Source organism: Schistocerca americana, chromosome 3 (genome assembly GCF_021461395.2).
Source record: "Schistocerca americana isolate TAMUIC-IGC-003095 chromosome 3, iqSchAmer2.1, whole genome shotgun sequence".
Classification (NCBI taxonomy): domain Eukaryota; kingdom Metazoa; phylum Arthropoda; class Insecta; order Orthoptera; family Acrididae; genus Schistocerca; species Schistocerca americana.
Genome location: NC_060121.1, coordinates 875,854,850 through 875,876,711, shown reverse-complemented (window position 1 = coordinate 875,876,711; position 21,862 = coordinate 875,854,850). Strand labels below are relative to the sequence as shown.

Sequence of the window (21,862 nt, the reverse complement as noted above, 5' to 3'; positions counted from 1 at the left end):
AGAATCGTCGAATATTATTCAGTATCTGTCTGATTCATATCGTACTGATAAAACAATTGTAACAAACTTTTACCGATGATCTCATCTGTATTTGAGTCCATCCTTCCCAAAAAAGTAGTTAGAAATAGTTATATAGGCAATGCCAAGAAGTCTTGGATCACTACAGGGATAATAACATCTTGTAGAACAAAGAGGATGTTATACAGTTCTCTCAGGACTTGTAATGATCCAAAGAAACGACAACACTTCAAGCTTTACTGTAGCATTCTCAAGAAGGTTATAAATAAATCTAAAAGTATGTGCATAAAATCAGAAATTGAAAGCTCAGAAAATAAAATTAAAACTATATGGAATGTAATAAAGAGGGAAACTGGCATGACAACAGGGAACATGTCTCAGGTAGAGATTAAAACAGGGGACAGTATCATAAAGAAACCTGAGTTGGTTGCAGAAATATTTAATAACCACTTTTTGAGAGCAGCAGAGAAGACAGGCTGTAATGGTTCTATAGAAGAATCATTGTCCCTCCTACAGAAAGCTATTAGCAACAGAATCCCACAGTTATCTTTACCTCCAGTTACTGTAAGCGAAGTCATAAGAGTAAGTAGATCATTAAAAAAATAAAAATTCTGCTGGTTTGGACAATATTTCTAGTAAAATACTGAAACACTGTTATAAATTTGTTAGTCCCATCTTATGCAACATATACAATATGTCCCTACAAGAAGGGATTGCCCCTACAGACTAAAATTGGCTGTAGTGATTCCTCTCTTTAAAAAAGATGATAAAAGCATTGTTACAAACTATCGCCCAATATCCCTATTAACTACCTTCTCGAAAGTTCTTGAAAAACTCATGCACAGGAGGATTGTAGACCATCTTAACTTCCACAGTATCTTAACCAAAAAACAGTTTGGTTTTCGTGCCAGTCTTTGTACTGAACAGGCAATATTCTCTTTCAGCAACCAAGTTTTGGAAGCCATTAACAAAAAAATGTCTCCAGTGGGTATTTTCTGTGATCTTACAAAAGCCTTTGACTGTGTAAACCATCAAATTCTTTTGAAAAAGTCAGAATACTATGGTTTAGGTGGTACTGTTGGCTTGTGGCTACAATCATATCTAAAGGATCGGAAGCAGACTGTAATGCTAAATGGCTCTTCTGGAGAACCTACCTCGTCTGAAAGGGGCACGATAAAGTATGGTGTGCCTCAAGGCTCCTGGGCCCACTGGTTTTCCTCATCTTCATTAATGATCTTCCTCTTTGTTCTGAGACAAACAGCAAATTTACCCTGTTTGCTAATGATACCACAATTCTCATTTAACAATCTGATAGATCACAGTCTTGAACAAACTACAAATACTGTTTTTAATGACATCTTAAATTGGTTCTCCTCAAATGGTCTCTCACTCAATGCAAGTAACACTCATTTTATGAGGTTCCATACATCACAAAGTAATCTCGATGAAATTAATATAAAATGTAGAGATCAACCAATGCAGAAAGTTGAAGATACAAAATTCCTGGGTGCTTATATAGACAGCAAATGTAATTAGTCAGTTCACATTCTTCATCTATGTAAAAAACTTAGCTCGGCAACATATGCATTATGGGTAATTTCTTCAGTGGCTGAAGTTGACACCATTAAGGTTGCCTACTTTGGCTACTTCCACTCATTGATGTCGTATGCTATCATATTTTGGGGGAACCAACCACTTGCAAAAAAAATTTTCACCGCCCAAAAAAAAAAAAAAAAGCAGTCAGAATGATGGTTGGGGTCCATCAAAGACACTCTTGCAGGCACTTGTTTCGGAAGATAGGTATCCTAAAACTGCCTCACAGTATATTTTTTCCTTGCTGACCTTTGCGTGCAAAAATTATTCTATCTACCAAACACCAGAAACAAAAACAATCTACATTTTGAAATGAAACGTCTCGCTCTGGTACAAAAAGGAGTTTACTACTCCAGCATTAAGCTGTTCAATGCTCTCCCACTACATATCAAATGTGTACATACAGAACTGCCAAAATTTAAACAAGTTCTCAAAGATTACCTGACAGAGAAATCTTTTTATACTGTGGATGAATATTTGAAAGATAATTTATACCATCACTAAACTTATTGTGTCTAGAAGTAGTTCAGTTGATTTTATTGTGCATTTGAGCATTAGCACACATTTTGTAACAACAGATTGGCTGTACCTGTATTTACTCGTGTAGGCCTAATATTTGATTTAACTTTGTGCTCTTATTTTTAACCTTTATTTGAAACTCCTTTTTCTGTTAAATGGTTGTTAAGTTATCTAGCTGACATTGAATCTATTACTGTATTTATAGTATGTCTTAAACTATGTATAATTTGGCATTGAATTGCCCTTGTATTTATTGTAAGTTTAAATTGAAACCTGTAGAATTTGACGCGTTCCATATCCTTGCGATTGACTCACTAACTGGACCTACGGAACATGAAATAAATAAATAAATAAAATCTTGTTAAATGAATGAAGTAGGGAATTGCGGTAAGATTTTGTGCTGTTGAATTTTATTTTGCACAATGTTCACTACTCAAGAATTTCAAATTCAGTGGCGCCGTTGTCTTTCCCACAGTGTAGTCAGATTTTTCATTTCGTAACTGTCACAAGACTTTATTTCAACACAAATCTATACGTAAGTTCTTTTGTAATTTAAGAAACCCTCTACTGTATAGTAAGTATTTTTAAGTATGCTGTATCTGTCTTTTGAATGTGTTGATTGTTGCTTATCTCTTTGTATCTGTTGTGTAATTGATTGTACACTTTGATTCCTTGGTAGAAAATTCTTTTCCGTGTCTACTGTGTAGTTTTTCTCGGTGCACAAAAGTGAAGCTCGGTGCTTGTTGTTGCAGCTGAAGAAGCAGCAGCAGTTGCAGCAGCAGATCCTCCTGCAGCACAAAATTTTATTTTGCACAATGTTCACTACTCAAGAATTTCAAATTCAGTGGCGCCGTTGTCTTTCCCACAGTGTAGTCAGATTTTTCATTTCGTAACTGTCACAAGACTTTATTTCAACACAAATCTATACGTAAGTTCTTTTGTAATTTAAGAAACCCTCTACTGTATAGTAAGTATTTTTAAGTATGCTGTATCTGTCTTTTGAATGTGTTGATTGTTGCTTATCTCTTTGTATCTGTTGTGTAATTGATTGTACACTTTGATTCCTTGGTAGAAAATTCTTTTCCGTGTCTACTGTGTAGTTTTTCTCGGTGCACAAAAGTGAAGCTCGGTGCTTGTTGTTGCAGCTGAAGAAGCAGCAGCAGTTGCAGCAGCAGATCCTCCTGCAGCACTTCCAGGCACAGAGACAGCAGCTGGCCGAGCAGCACGAGCAGCAGCTCCGCCATCACATCAAGGTAAGCTCTCCCGCCGTCTCGGCCTCTCTCCGGCTGTACAGAGGAAGTCCGGACCTGCCGATAAGCACACTTTTTTCCACAGCTGTGGGAGCAGCAGAAGCAGCTGGAGGAACAGCGTGAACGCAGGGAGAAGGAGAAGCTGGAGGCAATCAAGAAGAAGGACAAGCACGAGCAGAGCGCTGTCGCCTCCACTGAAGTCAAGCAGAAGCTGCAGGTGTGTGGTGAAGTGGGCACCGCAAGAGAACTGCGTGCCCTTTAATGCGTTACGGCAACTGTGTATGTGTGTAGCTTCTGGTCACTAGAAGTGGCTACATTCTGTGCGAGGAGAAAGACGTACTGCAGTGCCATTTCTTTTTCGCATTAGAGTTATTATTCCTAAGCATACAGTTACTGCTTCCTGTCAAAAACTATTGCTTCCATTACTATCCTAATAATGAGTCCTTAGAAGCATTTCTTGTGGACAAAATGTTACTTGTGTGTCATTTTCATTTGCTCATTTTACTGGAATTTGATTTAGTGAAAGTACTGAAAAAAAATTTGTTAGTTCACCTAATTACTGCATTGGCAATAGTAATAGCTAATCTTCTGAATGATTGTCTTTTTTGATAGTAGAAGCTTGACAGAAGAAGATGAATAAGTTTTAAGAGAACAGAAGAGTGTAAATGTTTCCTGATAAGTCTTCTGCATGCCATTGTTCCTTTAGATACTTGTTTGTTTTAGTTTCAAGGTAGTACATAACCAAATTCAAAGTCAGTGTATGTAACTGGGGAAAAAAACTCATTCAACAGCACTGGGTAGATGAAGAAACAGATCTTATATGTTTGGTCAACCAGTTTCCAATTTATGAAACAAACTGATATGGGGAAGAATTTAACCAAGTACAATAAATAATATAGAATATTAAACAAGAAACTTTGTTAAACAAATGATATTTTGTTTTTTATTAATTCCTTTAACTCTTTATGTGAAGTATAGGGCTGCAACAAAGGATCATCATCGTGTTCTGTCTTCTGCTAGTATTTTCGCTTTTTCCCACCCCATTCCTTGCTGTGGACCTTCTGCTTCGACTGATTGTCTCCACATCGTGCAATATATTCATTTGGTCTCCACTTTCTACTTCTTATTTGCAGCTCAATTGGCTTCTGGATGGTTCTTTCCCAGAGTGTTTCATTAGAGATGACATTTGGCCACCGTATCCCCAGGAAGTTCCTCAGACGTGTGTTGTTGAATGTCTGCAGCTTATGGATTAGCTGCTTTGTCACTTTCCATGTTTCACATCCATATAGAAGCACAGATTTTACATTACTTTCAAATATCCGCAATTTGATCCTCAACATTGTTTCTTTTGCCCCAGATAGAGTGGATAGTTGTAAAAGCGCCTTTGCCTTTGTTGATGTGGCTGTTAATGTCCTCTGTTGCACTGCCATATGGTGTAATTATGCTTCCAAGGTAGCAAAACTTATCCACCCTTTCGATTATCTGGCTCCCAAGCTTAAGCTCTGCAGTGTTATCATTTGCCGGCACATCTTTTGTTTTTTGGACATTAATTTTCAAACCGACCTTCTTCACCGGAGATTTCAGATCTTCTGGTTTCTCTTTCATGTCGTTGAGGCTATGGGACAGAAGGAAAAGGTCATCTGCAAAAACTACATCTTCTAGATGTGTTCCATTGCTCCATTTTATTCCTCTCACTTTATCCATTGCTTGCGTCATTACAAGAATCAGTACTATGTTAAATAGTGTTGTTGAGAGCATGCAGACATGCTTAACTCCTGTTTTCACTGCTATTGGATCTGAAAGCAGACCTTGATATTGAACCTGCCCATGTAGTTTTCATATATGCACTTGAAAAGAGCAATTGTTTTCTTGGGAAAACCAAAAATTTGTGGTGAGCTCCATATTTTTGTTCTAATTATACTGTCAATGTCCGTTTCAAAGTCTATAAACAGTATGTAAAACAAATGATAAAAGAAATACAAATCACATTTTACAATCTAATATCAAAACCAGCTCTTGTATATGGGAGTGAATATTGGATTTTTAACTGGAATCAAAAGCCAGTACAAACAGCACACACATGAGATCCTTACACTCACTGAATGGTGTTACTTTGACGTTCAATCTGAGAAGTGAAAAATATGAGAAAACAGTGGCATATTCAAAAACAAAAAACAGAACTCTTTGTAGTAATAAAGAACTGTAGGTCACCATGTATTAGTGCACAAGAGTTTTCTGATGTTGATTTCTGCTGCTACACTGATACATTGAAGTTAATCAGCTGAGTAACAGTGGACAAACACTTTACAACAGCTTTTTGTGTGTCAAACTAATACAGAAAACATTACATGCAGCATTAAGTTCTAATTATGCAGCTGCAATATGCATAGCATAAGTAAAATAGTACATAACATAGACAGTTTAAAAAAAACCAGTGGAACTACAGATGTTCTGCAATGTGGTCTATTTGTGACTTCCGGTTCTTATTGTTGTGCTCTTAGTCTGTTGTTTTGTTATTGCAGTTATGAATGTAACCCTGCTGTGTACTAGACACTATGTCACATATTCATATAGGCAATTACAGTTAAAAGTTGTTTTCTTGAGTTGAAATGGTGGAGCCCTGTGACTTACAATGAAGGCATAGTACTATTGGAGAAGGGTCTCTTGTACCAGAGGTGTATTGAAGAGTGCTGTACGCTATATGTATAAACAGTAACTGTACGCAAGGTTATTTGTGATGACACAGCTGTCAAGAATGAAAGTCAATGGCGAATTATTCTCTGCAATTGGCTTCGTTAGATAGAAGGAAATTACTGTTACTTGTGGAGTTTTTTTGACAGAAGGTATACCAGGCTAATTAGTATCTGAACCAAACTGTTGGTGTAATTACAGTTCATTGCAAGCTGCAAAAGCCAAACATTTGTAACAGTGTACCATAGTCAAAAACATAGGCAGCTCCAAAGACATCTTTGGTGCAATGAAAATGATGCTGGTGTTGTGACATACTCTCTAAGACAAAAGGACACACCATGGAGAAATTATCCAAATGGGCCAGAAATCAATAGATGTGATGTATATGTATAGATAAATAAATGTTTACAATTCTAGAAAAAACTGAATGATTAATTCACAAGAAAGAGCTTCACAAATTGAGCAAGTCAGTAACATGTCAGTCCACCTCTGGTTCTTATGCGAGCAGTTTTTCAGCTCACATCAATTAAAACTGTTGTCAGATGTACTCCTGAGGGATATTGTGCCAAATTCTGTCCGATTGGTGCTTAAAGTTGACCATAAGCGCCAATTGGACAGAATTTGGCATGATATCCCTCAGGAAGATATCTAACAACTCTCTCACTCAATGTTTGTGTGAGAGCCAGAGGTAGACCAACATGTTGTTTAAGTGCGTAATTTGTGAAGTTCTTTCTGCTGAATAAATGATCTGATTGTTCTGAAATTGTAATCATTTGTTTTTCTCCACATGTACATCATGTGTACCAATTACTGTCCCATTTGGATAATTCCTTCATGGCATGTCCTTTTTTGTGTTAGAGTGTATATTGGTGATAAATGGAAGAAGTAATATCATCCCTGACAGTCATCCGTTACTTTGTTTTCACCAACAGGCTGTTATTATGTATATGGGTGCCTGCAGAAAACTGTTACGCAGATTACTTGGGTTCATAACATTTCATTGACCTTATTATTACTTTTGCAGCCAGTAATTACAATGAATTTTTAGGTGAGCATTTCAGAAAGTAACACTGGTCTAGTTTGCACTGTTACATGCAACGGTAGTCAGGATACTGGCATGTAATGAGGTGCTGGAATTCAAATTTGTCCGGACCATTCATATATTATATTCAAACAGCAATCCATGGCCTGAAAAAAAGTTATTAAGCAAAGTTATTTTTCCTTTATTTGGCTCTAACAACTGGACAAAATGTTTTACTACAAATGCCTTATAGGGAAACTACTGTGTGAATTGACCAATATCAGGCTATAAAACATCATCTTGGCAAATGTCTGTATAATCCATCATGTTTTTAGTATTAATAGGTCTGTTATAAGTTTAAAAAGTGTAAGATCAAATCTGCTTATAAATTTTTATCTTTGAAATGTTAGATATGTGACAGATGTGTGGGCATAGGCAATCAGTACATCTTCCTGATGGTCATTTGCACAGTGTCAGAAATGTGGTGGTGGTGGTGGTGGTGGTGGTGGTGGTGGTAGTTGTTGTTGTTGTGAAAGTTAGCTTAATAAAAAGAATATGATTGTAGTTATTTATTAAAAGTTTTGCTTGCTGGCAGTGCAAGTTATTTGTAAGCTTACATAAACTTACAACATAGAAATTCATAAAATTTAAACATAAGAATTTGACTGCAAGAATGTGTTGCAAAATCTGACTGAGAGAAAGTAACATGAAAGTGCCTATCTGATTCCCTGTCTGTTGAAATATTAATAATGACAAGGATACTGTCTAAATTCAACACTGTGAATCATTAAGCATTTAAAATGATAAATTGGCCCTGGAAAAACTCAGTGCTTCCTTTTTTGTTATTTACTTTTGGCTTATCTGATGCACAATGGAAACATTGTGACACTGCTCTTGTCTTGCATGTCGCATTTGCTGAGCTACAACTAACTACTGAGATGTGCCTGGTGCAGTGCTCTCTCTCTCTCTCTCTCTCTCTCTCTCTCACACACACACACTCACTCACTCACTCACTCACTCACTCACTCACTTTCTTCTTCTTCTTCTTCTTTTTCTTTAAAAGCTTGACGCAGTAAAGTATAAAAGCTGAAATCGGGTGCCTTAAATTAGATTCTCTTGTATTACTCATCAAAATAATCATAATAAAATATTCTTCTCAAAGTGCTTCAGTCTCTTTCCTCATCTTCAACAATTAATCAATAAATTAGTATGTTTCACTTTCTCTGTATTTAACTGCAACCATACTACTCGGCCTATGCCGTACTACTACTTGTAACACACCACTGATGACTACTATGTCTTCTCATCTCGCAATTAACAGTGCACACATCTTGCACAGCAGAGATTGTCCAAGCAAGCATCCAGGCAACACAGCATCTATGATGACACTGTGCGCTTATAATTTCAAACAGTACAAAGGCGCTTATGCTTTCATGACATCCAAATACTAGAGAAATGCCATGAAATTATCTACAGCACCCCATCAGTAGTAATAGTAGATTTATTTATCCATGGATAACTTTTACAATCTATTGAAGATGTCGTGGTATTACACTTTTGTGAGGAAGGGAAATTTGTGTAATCTATACATGTCTAGGTTGATGGGAATGCGACAGGTAGTTGGTCTATAAAACAACTTGATGGCACAGTCAGATACCCAGAAAAGTAGGCGTTGGTTGCCACTGATCAACTGTGGAGGCCATTTCTCAGGTAATCAATACCTGCATGTATATGAATGGGCACAAAATAAGAAGTTTGTGTAAAACATACACTCTTTTGTCTAAGTCCAGTGACCAATAAAGGAAAGACTACTTCACTTAACATACAATATTATGAAAAGGATAGACTGCAACTCAGCATACAGTGGAGATGTTGAGTTTCAGATACAGGCTTGCAGATAGAACTTTCTTGTGGAAATAATGGAGATTGTCATGAGAAACACCTGATTTTCTTCTTCATCCCTGTCTCTTAGTAATATTGTCACTGAAGGGTTGTTAAACACAGATCTTCCTTCGCCCCACCTAGACTGTCAGGCCGTTGTTTTGCATATATGTGCACACTACTCCAGTGTTTCCTCTAGCCTAGCACATTAACATTAACAAAGAGTCTTTGGATGATTTTTAGAGCAAATTTCATTACCTATTATTACCGACTGAAACTATCCAGTGCTGCATGCATGTTACTACAAAATGGGTTAAGAAAGAATTCAATTATTGTAATACCTTCATTTGACAACAGTCAATTCTGTATAGCATATCATTTGGCCCTCTTCTACTTCTCCTCTCTCTCTCTTTTTTTTTTAACTTGTGTTTCCATTATTATGAGAACTGGAATTGTGTGTCATTATCTGTTTTTGTTCTTTTGTATATCAACTGAATAATATCAGGCAATTCCTATAGAAATCTGTGCACAATTGCAGTCACAGTTAGTCACACATCCTATCCTACTGTGCCTTATAGTCGAGAGACTGAAATAACAAAGACTGGCCAGTAACTATACCGCTGCTGTCCGCTGGTATTCATATGGTTCAAGTCCACCTTCATCAAACTTGTAGCTGTTTCAGAGCGTGACCTGGCTCTTTGTATGTTTGTGGAATAAATAATAGTTGAAGTCTGTTAAAAAAGTTTTTTTCATTTTTATATTTACACACAGTGAGACTGTCAGTCTGGATAGTACTCCTTCCATTAATATGTACATTGCAAATATTTCTATTTCTCTTATCTCCTGTTACCATTTTATTTGTTGTTATGGGGGTTAAGTTTCACAAAGTCACTGATGAAGTTCAAAAGCTTTGTCCAAGGACATGGAAAACATTTGCACAATGAATAGATTTATAGGCTATAGGGAGTCTTTTTCTCTCTCTGTTCACAAGTTAGACATGCAGAAAGATATCATAATAAATTGATGATGGTGTATATGTTGTGTTCAAAGGGTATTAATTGGTGCTACTGAGTGTTTTATTTAATTGGTATCAGCTGTCATTTGTAAGATCATTTGGCCTGTTCTTCCTCATGGCACTCGAGAAGGCAGTGGAAAATGTGGGTAACTATTATGCTCTCATTCCCATCCAGATATGTAACGTTTCTGTATTTGCTTCTCATTTGTCATAAATATTTCTCAATTCATGATGAGTTCTGTTCTTCTTTTTATAGTAAACAAACATCAGCTGTTTCCTTGAACCCGTTATGCCTTCTACTTTTTCACTGTACTGGCACCCTGTAGACTACTAGTGAGGAAATAAATTTTGTGTATTGCCCAGATTGTAATAACATTTTTGCATGCTGTGTGACATTCAGTAACAGCCTTGACATCCCACTTGTTGTTAACAAACATCCCCTTCTGTTGTTCTGCAGAACTTCCTGCTAAACAAGAAGCAGTGTGAGGCTGCAGCTGCTGCTAATGGAGCCACTTCAGCCTCCGGGATGTCTTCACTGTCGGGGTCTGCGTCAAATTTTCGCAACTGGTGAGTCTGCTGTGCACTTCTGACACTTTGCTTTCGTTTATAATGCAACTTAACTCTACTATTGATTGACAGCTAACTCCGAGTACAGTATTTTTTGAAGAAAATTCTGATAACCTGTTTCATAATTGCAGCAGGTACAGTCTGTATGAGTTACAATATAATCCTTAAACAGTGTTGGTAATTAATATTAAATGTTTTAGTAAAAATGTTGTGGTGTAGGAAATGCGGGTAAGCTCTGGACTTGCACAACAGCCAAACCCAAGAAACAAAATCTGTAAAACAGAATGAAAAGTTCCTTAGATTTTGAGTTATCGAAAATATTTTTCAAAATCTGGGAGAGCATTTTGTAAAACAATGGTGTATCTCCTTAGTCTCATGTAGAACTGTAACTTGTGTGCTGTGGTCAGTTCTTGTGTGTTTATTGGATGTGGTGTTGTTGAGTAATACATAATATGAGGTGCTTTCAGTCCTCTTGTGTACTTCTATCATTTCTTAACTTTTCTGCAAGGTGGTGCTGACGCTTTATTCCTGTACAGTTTAGATAAAACACAGCTGCTGGTACACCAAGTGCATTTATAATTTCTTTAACTGCAGAAGAGAGTATTAAAGTGATAAGGATAGTCGGCATGTCAGTGGAAACATTACACCAGAAGATGCAGCTTACACAAATGTTGGACGGTGATACATAAAGAAAATGGTGATACAAGTGAAGACATGTCAGGTGATCTTGGTTTATGGCTTGAGTACCATAGAATGTTCCACAATATAGATAATATCCACAAGTTACACAACATTGCCCAGTTACTTATTTATCCTAATCCTATTTAGGGGTGAAATGTCGTAATTGTCACACACACACACACACACACTCACTTACTCAAAGCTGCCGCCCCCCCCCCCCCCCCTCCCCAGCACAGCTCATACTGCAATTATTCTGTGATTTCGGCTTACTTTTCAATGAACTTCGCACAGTTTAAATTGGCACTGTGCACAGTCTCAATAAACTTAGTGCTGCGATGTACAGTGTGTTGTTGATTCACCCTCTAAAATGCATCTCTCATTCAGAAGTCCTCAAACTGACTTAAAAGCATCTTGACGGTAGAGTGACATTTGTTGTTCGTTAAGATTTGCATCTAGAAATATTTCTCTCTCACAATCCCAAAATTTTCATTACATATGCCTAAAAAATCAGAGAGACAATTAGTCCCTTTTGTCAGCTTGCTCCACATTACCTCCAGTAGTCATAATGAGATGGTATGTTTTTAATAGAAGCATTTAGTTTTTGTAAAATGAAGTTTTACGAAGTTGTTTTCACATTTTGATGAAAGCTCTCTCACGTAAAGCTATTAGTACTGCAACATCGTAGCGTACAGGGCCTCCACTAAATTTGCGGGTAATAATTTTGGCCAATTAGTGTCAGGGTTACTCAGTGAGTTTCTGTTACAGGAGTATCCTACATGGTCACGACGGAGGACCAGGAACGGCAGCAGCTGGGTCCTCGGCAGGGGCACACCCGTACCGCCTGCCGTCCATTGTAGCCAAGTACGATGACGACTTCCCTCTCAGGAAGACAGGTGAGCAGCACTGCAGGAACTTGAATGCTGCACCACTTCGCATTGCAGTGTAAAGCTGCATCAGTGAACTTGTAAAGAAAAGTTGTTCTAGACATTCTTTTGCTGTATATATTTCTTCCTATTATTCTTTTCAGTTCCTGTTTCCTCCTCCTCTACCTCTACATACATAACCACAAGCCACTGTGCGTTACACGATGCAAGGTGCTCTGTACCATTGGTAGTCGTTCCATTTACTATTCACTCAAAAATGGTGTGAAGGAAAAATTACTGCCTGTATGCTCCTCTGCAAGCTCATATTTGTTCTAAAGAAAGATGAACATTGAGGGCAGGAGAAGGGTTCTGCAATTTGTCACAGTTACTAGTTCTCTGAACATGCTCAGTAGCGTTTCACAAGGAGACGGTCTTCTTACCTCTTAGAGTTCCCATCCAAGTACACGAAACATTGCCACAACACTCTTGTCTTGTACTGTTTGCACTGAGTGCTAACAAATTTATCAGAACACATCTGAATTGCCTCAGTGTCTACCTATAATTTGACAGAGTAAGATTTCCAAACACTTAGACACTTGAGTGGTACCTGAGGTGGGGTCTCACAGGAATTATGTGCCTGATTTCCTTCACGTGTGCATTATACTTGAGCAGAACAGTCTCAACAAATCATAGATGCTTATTAACTTTTGCTGCTACTGACTTTGTATGATTGTTACATTTAGTATTATTTCACAATGTTGATTCCATATATCTAATTGATGTAAGTAAGTCAAACAAGATAACAATAATACTGTATATGAGCTTTACAGGAATGTTTCTGCCACATCTCTGCCTCAGCTTAACATTTGCCTATGTTTACAGCAATCTGCCTTTAATCTCACCAAAACAAAAATTCTGTCAGACTCATCTCAAATCCCCCTACAGTCATTAGAGGTTGATACTTTCCCATATCCAGCAGCATTGTCAGCAAACAGTCTCAGTTCACTGCCTTCTTATCTGACAGATTGTTAATGTACACGAAGAACAGGAACGGTCCTAGCACACTTCCCTGGGACATCCCTGATGCCATCTTTGTCTCCGACAAATGCTCACACTCCAGGACAGTGTGCTGACTTCTGTCACTCGAAAGTCTGCAAACCATCCATATAGTTGAAAAACTATTCCACATGCTCGAACTTTTGTTGACAGTCAACATTGTTGTAGAGTGTCAAATTCTTTGCGTGAATTTGCCTGTTGGCTTGCACATGTGGTTTCAGGATATTGTTTGTGAAAATGAGCAGCTTTGCCACACATGGGCAGTGGCTTTTAAATCCATGCTAATTTTAGGACAGAACAAATTTAGAATACACTCAAGGATACTACAGTAGACAGACATAGTGGATATTGGTCTGTAATTTTGTGTTTCTGTTTTTTTTCTCCTTCTTGTGTACAAGAGTTACCAGGTTTTTTTCCATTCATTTGGCACAGCCCTTTTTTTCCCAAGTGATTCATGTTAAGTGTGAGCTAAGGAAGGGGGTCATGCCACAGATCACTTTGTGTAAAGAAGTGTTCTATTGGGGCCTGGTGCCTTACTCTTTTCCAACTGATAATTTTGCTTTTTCTCTTTCTCTTCCCCCTCCGTAACTGTGCATAACACTGTTAGTATTCTTTTATTTTTTAAAAACTTGGCTTCATTCATATCTTTGATTGTACATCATTGTAACTATGAAATGTGAGGATGACATTAGCATGCAGGGGAACAGATTTCTCTGATGTCAGAATTCCTTTTATTTGGCATTTTACCTTTTTTGATTATAATATACAGGAGAAGTACCATGTCTTAATTATCTCAGCTCTAAGATTATACTAAGTTAATACCTGTTAATGCTTGGATTATTTTTGCATTATCACCATAAGAAAATAATGAAAGACATTGAAGAATAAGATACAAATTGTTTCCGTACTTTTTCACTTGGGTGGGAACAGTATAGCCCACGGCGTTTACTTATAAATTTAGCATTTCCCCTCAATATCTTGTAACTTATTGAACCATGTTTCAAATAAATTAATCTCCTCCAGTTCAGAATTCAACAGGTGTTTCAGTGTACTTACATCAACACTGGATCAGTAATTTGCATTGATGTTACTTCTTCATTGTCTTCTCTAAGTTGTGATGTAATGCTATTTCAGTGCAGTTTACAGCTAGTATATATACTGAATTTTCACAGTTTCTTTGAAGTTGCTTTTCTTTTTGATATTAAGTAGAAATACAATTATTAAAGATAACATTTTGTAGCAAGAACTGTAACTAAATTGTTGTTGATGCAGTTTTGTGTTTGTGTGAATATTAACTGCTTAATATCTCTATTAATTCTTATTATAATTATGTAGAAATGTAATATTAATTGCTTGAAGTTCTGTAGCTGTTTTAAAAATTTGTCTGAGTCTTCTTACCTGCTCATTTATTTTGCAGTGTGTTGCATCTTGCATGTTTAATGAGACACAGAAGGATTTTTGCAGAATGAGGTAGTAGTACATGTGGTAAAATTACTTACATTTTTATGTTCATCCATTACTTTGAACATTAGCTTGCTTCAGTTTGAGTAGTGTTCCAGAATGCTAAGTACTTTCATGCTGCAAGCACACTATCCTCTCTGTGGCCTCTTGTGTGTGTTTTACCGTAGCGATAATATGACTGACTGTAGCTCTAACATTGGTGTATCTACTCCTCTCCATGCTATGCCCTCGACAGCATCTGAACCAAACCTGCTCAAGGTGCGACTCAAGCAAAGGGTGATTGAGCGCCGATCTAGCCCCATCGCCAGGCGCAAAGATCGACTTCTGGCCAACATCAAGAGGAAGTCACAACTCGCAAGTATGCGGGGTTTCCTGGTTGTGGGAATAATAAATACATCCTGGTGATGTACAGTACAGCTTAGGCAGATGTAACTGATGATTATCTTTATTATTGAGAAAAAGTCATTTCAGATATTTCGGAGACTATTGCACCCATTAAGTAGAGTATTTTGGATACATTGTGCATACTCTTTTAATAAAATGATGTTAGCTGTACTTTGGGATTTTAGAAATCTACAATCTTTAATTATTATTGTTCTTTTGCGAGGATAGGAAAAATGCGGCACTGAGTATACATTTGTTTTATTTTCCTACTTGTTTTTTTGAGATAGACCGTTTTACTCCCTTGATTAAACTTTACCCAGAAACTTCAGTTTTATTTTTAATAAATTGAAAATATTTTGTCTGTATCAAGTTCTAAGTTATTATTTAAAACAAAATATTTAAATGATATTAGGAGCAGTATCACAAATAAAGCATCAGTAGATGCAAAAATTAATATTGAAAATTGCTTCTTTGTGTCAGCATATATTTCAAATGTAAAGATTAAATCTGTGTTGAGTAATCATGACCATTTAATTACTGGTATCTGAAAGGAGAAAATATTAATAGGTAATAGTTGCAGACAGAACTTAGTGTGAAACCTCTTTTCTTTGATATTTAAATACGGATAAAATTTATTGGCAGCTCCCAGTTATTAGTTGCCTTGGCCTAATTTGCATGTTTGTTATGCACGGCATGATTTCTTGATATATCACACTAACATTTGTCGAGCTTAAGCGATGTAGACGTAACTTGCCGATATTATTGTTGCAGCGGAAGTGAATGCTGGTGGTGTGGGAGCAAACAGTGTGGACTCTGGCCCAAATTCCCCCCCGGCAATCCCAGGTGGCGGAGGCCGCCAGCCTTCACCCTCTCACCAGATGGGTCGCAGCAGCACACCAATTCAAGAGGTAAAAATATCTTGAGTCACTTCAGAGAAGTGTACATGGGTTTCATCAGCAAACAGTAGATTGTTTCAAAACTATACCAGAGTTGTTGAGTGATTAGTGACAGACTCACATATTCCTCAGAAATATTGCCAAGCAGTCAAAATATACCTCTCTTCACACCTCTTTCATTTAAACATCATCCAACTATTCCACTGAACAGGCCCTAGTGGCTTTTGATGTAGTTTCAGTGATTTAGTCATTTGTCAGTATGGTAATTAAAAAGATCTACCGTAATTTGGGTAAAGGGAGAGCTTTACCCAGACTTCATTTCAAAGTAAACATTTAAATGTTTCATGTGAGCACTCTAACTACAATATAGTGCATTGATTCCCAGTTTGTGGATGGAAGAAAAAAAATATGGTTTGGTCATGACTCTAAATTATTTTTAAAAATAATCTCTGTTATGACTGTTTATATTTATTAGATCATCATCAGCCATTTGACAGCCACAGCTCAATGAAGACAACACCTTGACGTTTTTGTGCTCCACAGTCTTCAGCTACATCCAGCATATTTTCCAATGTCCTTTTTTGGTCTCTCAGAAAGTGGCAAAGAACTTCCAATGCATTCCCTTATCTGTTGCTTTGGTTTCCTCTCTCCTATTACTTTATCTGTCACCCATACTTCTGTCACTCACTGAGCAGTGCTCAGTTTTGAATGATCTCCATGTGTAAAATCCATACCTCATTGAAACTTCCTGGCAGATTAAAACTGTGTGCCCGACCGAGACTCGAACTCGGGACCTTTGCCTATCACGGGCAAGTGCTCTACCATCTGAGCTACCAAAGCACGACTCACGCCCGGTACTCACAGCTTTACTTCTGCCAGTATCTCGTCTCCTACCTTCCAAACTTTACAGAAGCTCTCCTGCGAACTCTTACATTGTTGATATTCCTACCTGGAGTTTCTGTTTGTTTAATATTTGTATTACAAGTTCTTGCAGTGGTGCAAGAATTAAATTGGGGCAGTACTCGTGGATTTTTCTTTGTATACTGAATTCACCCTTTCTGTTTTTGCTTTGCTTCCCATTGTGCTGTTTCCTGTATCTGGATGGTACCTTTGGCACCACTTACAGTCTTTCATGTTGCTTTGACGAGAGGTTTTCATTAAGATTTTGCTATCGTAGACACTGAATGCTTCACATATTGGCCATTGAAGGCTCACACATTGGTCATTTGACAGCCAATTGCATTGCATTCATCATCTGTCTGTTTATAGCTTTATCATTTGGTCTTACACTTATTATGCAGTTGTCTGTATTTACTCAAAAGTTTCATTACAGAGAGTTTTTACCACTTAGCGTTCCTCTTGTCATGAATTGTTCTACTAGATATGTCTGTCTCCAGTTCTTTGTCAGTTATTCTTCCAAACCTGAGCCACAGTTCCTCTGCATGTTCCTGCCCAGAAGTAAGTATTTAATTTTCTGCTCAAGACTGAGCACTCTACGTATAAATCCTTCCACCTGTTTTAGTTGCTCCTTGTACTTTGGTACTCGTTATTGCTGCAACTCCACTGGGATCACCATCCTCAAAGAGGTCAAATCTGTTTGTTGCCATTAGCTCTAGTTTTGTCTATTCTAGGTAGTTTTCAGAGAAGACATTTTGTACTCCTTCATAGGCTGTGTTGTCATGCCAGCTGTGTAAAAATTGTAATTATACCATTCATTTGTTGATTGATTGAAGTCTCCTTCACAGTACGCAACTGAGTTTTTCTTTTATGTTTTCCTAATATTTAGGGAATATTCTGGTTGGTGATATGGCCCAATTGTAAGTTTATGCCAACCCTTAATACCGTGTCTTACTCTTGCTCAAACAATCTTGCATGCAGCTTTAATTTCTATCTTGGTGGATCCAAGTTTCTTGTCTGTTGAGACAAATTCATGATCTCCATTTCCCATTAGCCTATCCTTTTGCTATACATTTAGATACACTGCAAAATTCTCAGCGCTGTCAATGTTTAGTATTAGTCAGTGTTCTGTATGAAATATTGTATAAAATCCACTGCTGTTTAAGATGGGCTTCAAACTCTTGCACTTGATTCAAAATGCTTCAGCAGTCGATAACTATGATTTTAGTTTTCTCATCTGTGAAGGATCATTTTTTGTTTCTTATACTAATGCTTTGCCATCCCCTACAGCCATCCTTATCTGGACTGGATGGAGAGTTGCCTACTCTACAAAAATCGTAGCATGGATACCACACACTGTCAGCTACTTGGGTAGTAGCCTCTGATGTATATTGCCATTTGGAATGATCCTACAGTTCTCATAATGTCTTGGAAACCATTGCCTAGCTTGTCACAGAACCTTTGAGGCTTCTAGTTTAAGCCTTTCTCACAACTTGTCTTCTAAGCCTTTTCTGCCAACTACAGGAATGGTCCAGATATGACCTCCATGCCCAAGGGGCAAGTGTCATTTGTTTTGTTGTGCACTACAATCTACGGATTGTTACAAAGGCTTCATGCTGCTCGGTGGTCTAGTGCAAGTCTTTCAGCTGGAGGTCACTCTGGCAACTGCATGTCTCCGTACTACCCAAGTAATCCTATTGGGGAAAGAGGACCTACAAATTAATGTGAAATGCAAATCACATTTCGCTCCTGGCAAGTCCTCACTTCATTTGGAAGTGGAGGCTTTGTCAAAGGCAGACTGAAATGTTTCTGATCCTGCAGCCTTTTTCTTTCCACATGAGCACCTTAAAATTATACCACTAGCCCCAACTATGTACTGAAAATGTTGAGGGCCTGCTGTTGTAGTAGATCTAAGCAGAGATCCCAATAGTTATTCAGTGATATTTCCTGGCCAAGTCCTCGAGATAAATTTACTGAATTGATATTGTCTGTAATTCATGGTCACAAGTTATCTTGTAGGCACTGTAGAAGATAATGATGATCAGATTGTGACATCGAACATCTGCGTGTAAGAACTAAGTGAAATGAAGCCACAGGTGAGGAAGCTAAGGATGTTGTCATAGGACACACTGCAACTTAATGTGCCATTCTCGAACATGATATGATCTCCCATATGAGAGGTAGGACATTTTTTTATCTGCACAGGCATGATGCTGGCATGAAATCATCCTGTCAGAACAAATGTCACTACTCTGCTGAAGGTAGATGCTCGAACTTGAAGCCGGTGGGGCAGACTCCACAAGAGAGAAAACTCGATGTATGGGTCAATCTACGAGGGAGCAGGGAGTCCGAACACTGCAAAGAGATTTACATGGAGAAAAGCACAAAACACGACCAACACGAATGATGGAAACAAGTAACAAGTGGAACTCTTTAGTGATGAATGTTGTGAATGCCACATCCATGTTAGTATATCTCAGCACAAGAAATGACTGACCTGGCCTAACCCCACCGGCAACTGAACTCGTGGCTCATATGACAGTCCATTCGTGCTGTCTGTGGTAGCTTTCTGCACTACTCTGCCACATTGTCCACGTGTATGTCTGTTGGCAGGGATGATAAAGTTTTATGCATTGTGGAAGGACAGAAAGCTGTGAGCAGCTGAGCCAGTGACTTACTTCTGGTATTCTTTCTAAGGACACAACTTTTTGATGAATGGAATTCTTACTGAATGAGCGGATCTATCTGTGTGTGACCTTACTGCTTTCACATTTCTGTTGTTTTGTATTGTGATGAAAATAACAACTGCTTTGCCATTGGCTTAATGCCAAGAGTGAAAGAGAGATAATGTGTGAGGCTGGAATAGAAGGGATGAGCTTTTATTCCAAGTTCAGTTCTTTCAGTTGCTGTGTTTTAGATATCTGAAGCATATTACTTTTGATATGTAACAACAACAACAACAACAATGTAATAATAAGGGTAAAACAATTCTGAATAGAAAGGTGGAGTCGTAACAGTCAAATTACATATTCAGTGGCCAAAAAAGTTCTGCCTTACAAATATAATTTACTGAGCTTGAATCTTGGAAATTTTTCAGGGCAGTCAAGATGATTGTGAAAAGAACAATTAAATATGATTACCTTCAGTACTTTAAGTGAAATTTATATTTTATTTCATTCTGCTAAGCATATGTCAGTCTTTGCCTGCAGTATTAACAGTTTTCTGTATTAAAAATGTAAGACAGTTTAGTCACCTTCATGAATATGAATGTGGGCGTGGCATAAGTTGCTATTTGACTTAGCCTTTTTTTAAAATGTGTTCATAATTATAATTAAATCTGACATATCTTTACCTTGTGTGTAGTAGATTATTGATAACGAACATATGGCTTCAGATGTGTCCAGTAGGCACAATAACAATTTAAATTTCCAGTGACGTCTTTGAAGATTTTGTTGTTTGTCAAGTTTGTGGTCGATGTGAGACACATATTGTACAAAAAAAACAAAGCAACTATGCTGGCTTCAGATTATCTGAAGTTGTATTTCTTTATTTAGCTGCACATAACACCAATTACTTCTAATTAAATGTGTATTATTGCAAAGTAATCTGATTCTTAAGTCTAGAAACTTACACTGTGATGGAGTGTGGATTTGCCATCTCGTGCATCAGTAAAAGTCAAACAAAGAGTGCAGCTGTAGACCAACCATCCAAAGACATGAATTGCCATCTTCATTGAGGATTAAAGAATTTTGTGGTCCGTTTTACCTCCTGTGTGTGTGTGTGTGTGTGTTTGTGTGTGTGTGTGTGTGTGTGTGTGTGTGTGTGTGTGTGTGAGAGAGAGAGAGAGAGAGAGAGAGAGAGAGAGAGATAGATGTTTAATAGTGTATTTAATTTGTATGTTCCATGTGTTTTTTAAGACCTAATGTTTTACAGGAAGGTGAAGGCTGTGGCAGCCAGCAGGGCAGCGTGGGAGAGCTCTCACTGTATAGCAGCCCATCCATGCCCAACATCTCACTGGGGCGCCCTCCGACTCATTCTGTGGTCAGTGGCGTTCAGCTCTCTGTCGATTGACGTAATTTGCCCTGCATGCTAGGGGTAACTGTTTTTGGCGGTGTTTAAGTGTTCCAGTTCATTTATACTTTCACAAAGTCTGAGCTTCAAAAGTAAGTGCTGTTAGTGGCATCTGTCTGCTGCACTGAAGAGCCCAGTATATGAGGGCAATCCAGGATGTAATGACCTGTTGTGTGTTCCCACTGTGCAAACTGATATCGGACTTCTACGTGAGTGTGAACAGTTTCCTCGGCACTCATCTCAGTGCCACGTGAGCGCTGATCGAAATCTGTTGTTATTGTGCATTCTATAACTGTTTAAAATGAATTGTGTGATACGAAGCTCCTTGAGTAACACAGTTTTTGCATGACCAAATGTAGATATTGTGGAAACATACAATTGATGAAAGGTAGCATTTGATGATACAGTAACAGAACTCAACCCGGACATGTGTCACTCGTCACAGACTATTTGAAGAATGCGGTGAAGAACAAAATAGTGCAGGATAGATGCCTGACACTTGACAACTTAAAATTTCTCGTTCCCTGCTATGTGTACAAACACCATAGCTGTAGTAAAATTTTTACACAGAAGTTTCTGAGATCTGAGTGACTGACACAGAAAACAGAACATGGCTATAGCACTAACATTTTGGGCAGGGTATAGCACAGATAGAAGTGATTCGTTGATCAGGTTCTCACTGGTTGTGAAATGGGGGTTTCTTACTTCATCACAGACTGAACTCTTGAGGTATCTTTGTAAATGTAAACAGTTCGGTAACTGTTTTGTTGGATTGTGAGGGTGCCTTCGTGGTGGATTTCATTCCAAAAATACATAATGACTGCTGCAGATCTATGTTTTGACACCTTAAGAAAGATTAATACAGTAAGCAGGTTCGAAAGGATATAGGTTGCAATAGTTATTCAGAGATAACGAAGCTTGCACAGGATAGAGTAGCATGGAAACATGGACCAGTTGTCAGAGTCAAGACCACAATGACAGCATCATCATCAACAACA

At 37.9% G+C, this 21,862-nt stretch overlaps 1 protein-coding gene across 2 annotated transcripts in view; it reads left to right on the top strand.

The window, feature by feature from the left end:
• Positions 1-21,862, top strand: part of LOC124605099 (histone deacetylase 5) — a 105,564-nt gene that overhangs the window by 23,540 nt on the left and 60,162 nt on the right. Inside the window, exons 2-8 of one of the 2 annotated variants that reach the window (XM_047136548.1) lie at positions 3,276-3,383; positions 3,466-3,597; positions 10,446-10,555; positions 12,002-12,129; positions 14,852-14,974; positions 15,772-15,908; positions 20,727-20,834. In XM_047136548.1, the coding sequence (XP_046992504.1) occupies positions 3,276-3,383; positions 3,466-3,597; positions 10,446-10,555; positions 12,002-12,129; positions 14,852-14,974; positions 15,772-15,908; positions 20,727-20,834 (846 nt within the window). The remainder of the gene's footprint in view (positions 1-3,275; positions 3,384-3,465; positions 3,598-10,445; positions 10,556-12,001; positions 12,130-14,851; positions 14,975-15,771; positions 15,909-20,726; positions 20,835-21,862) is intronic. The other variant, XM_047136549.1, reaches the window with a different exon arrangement.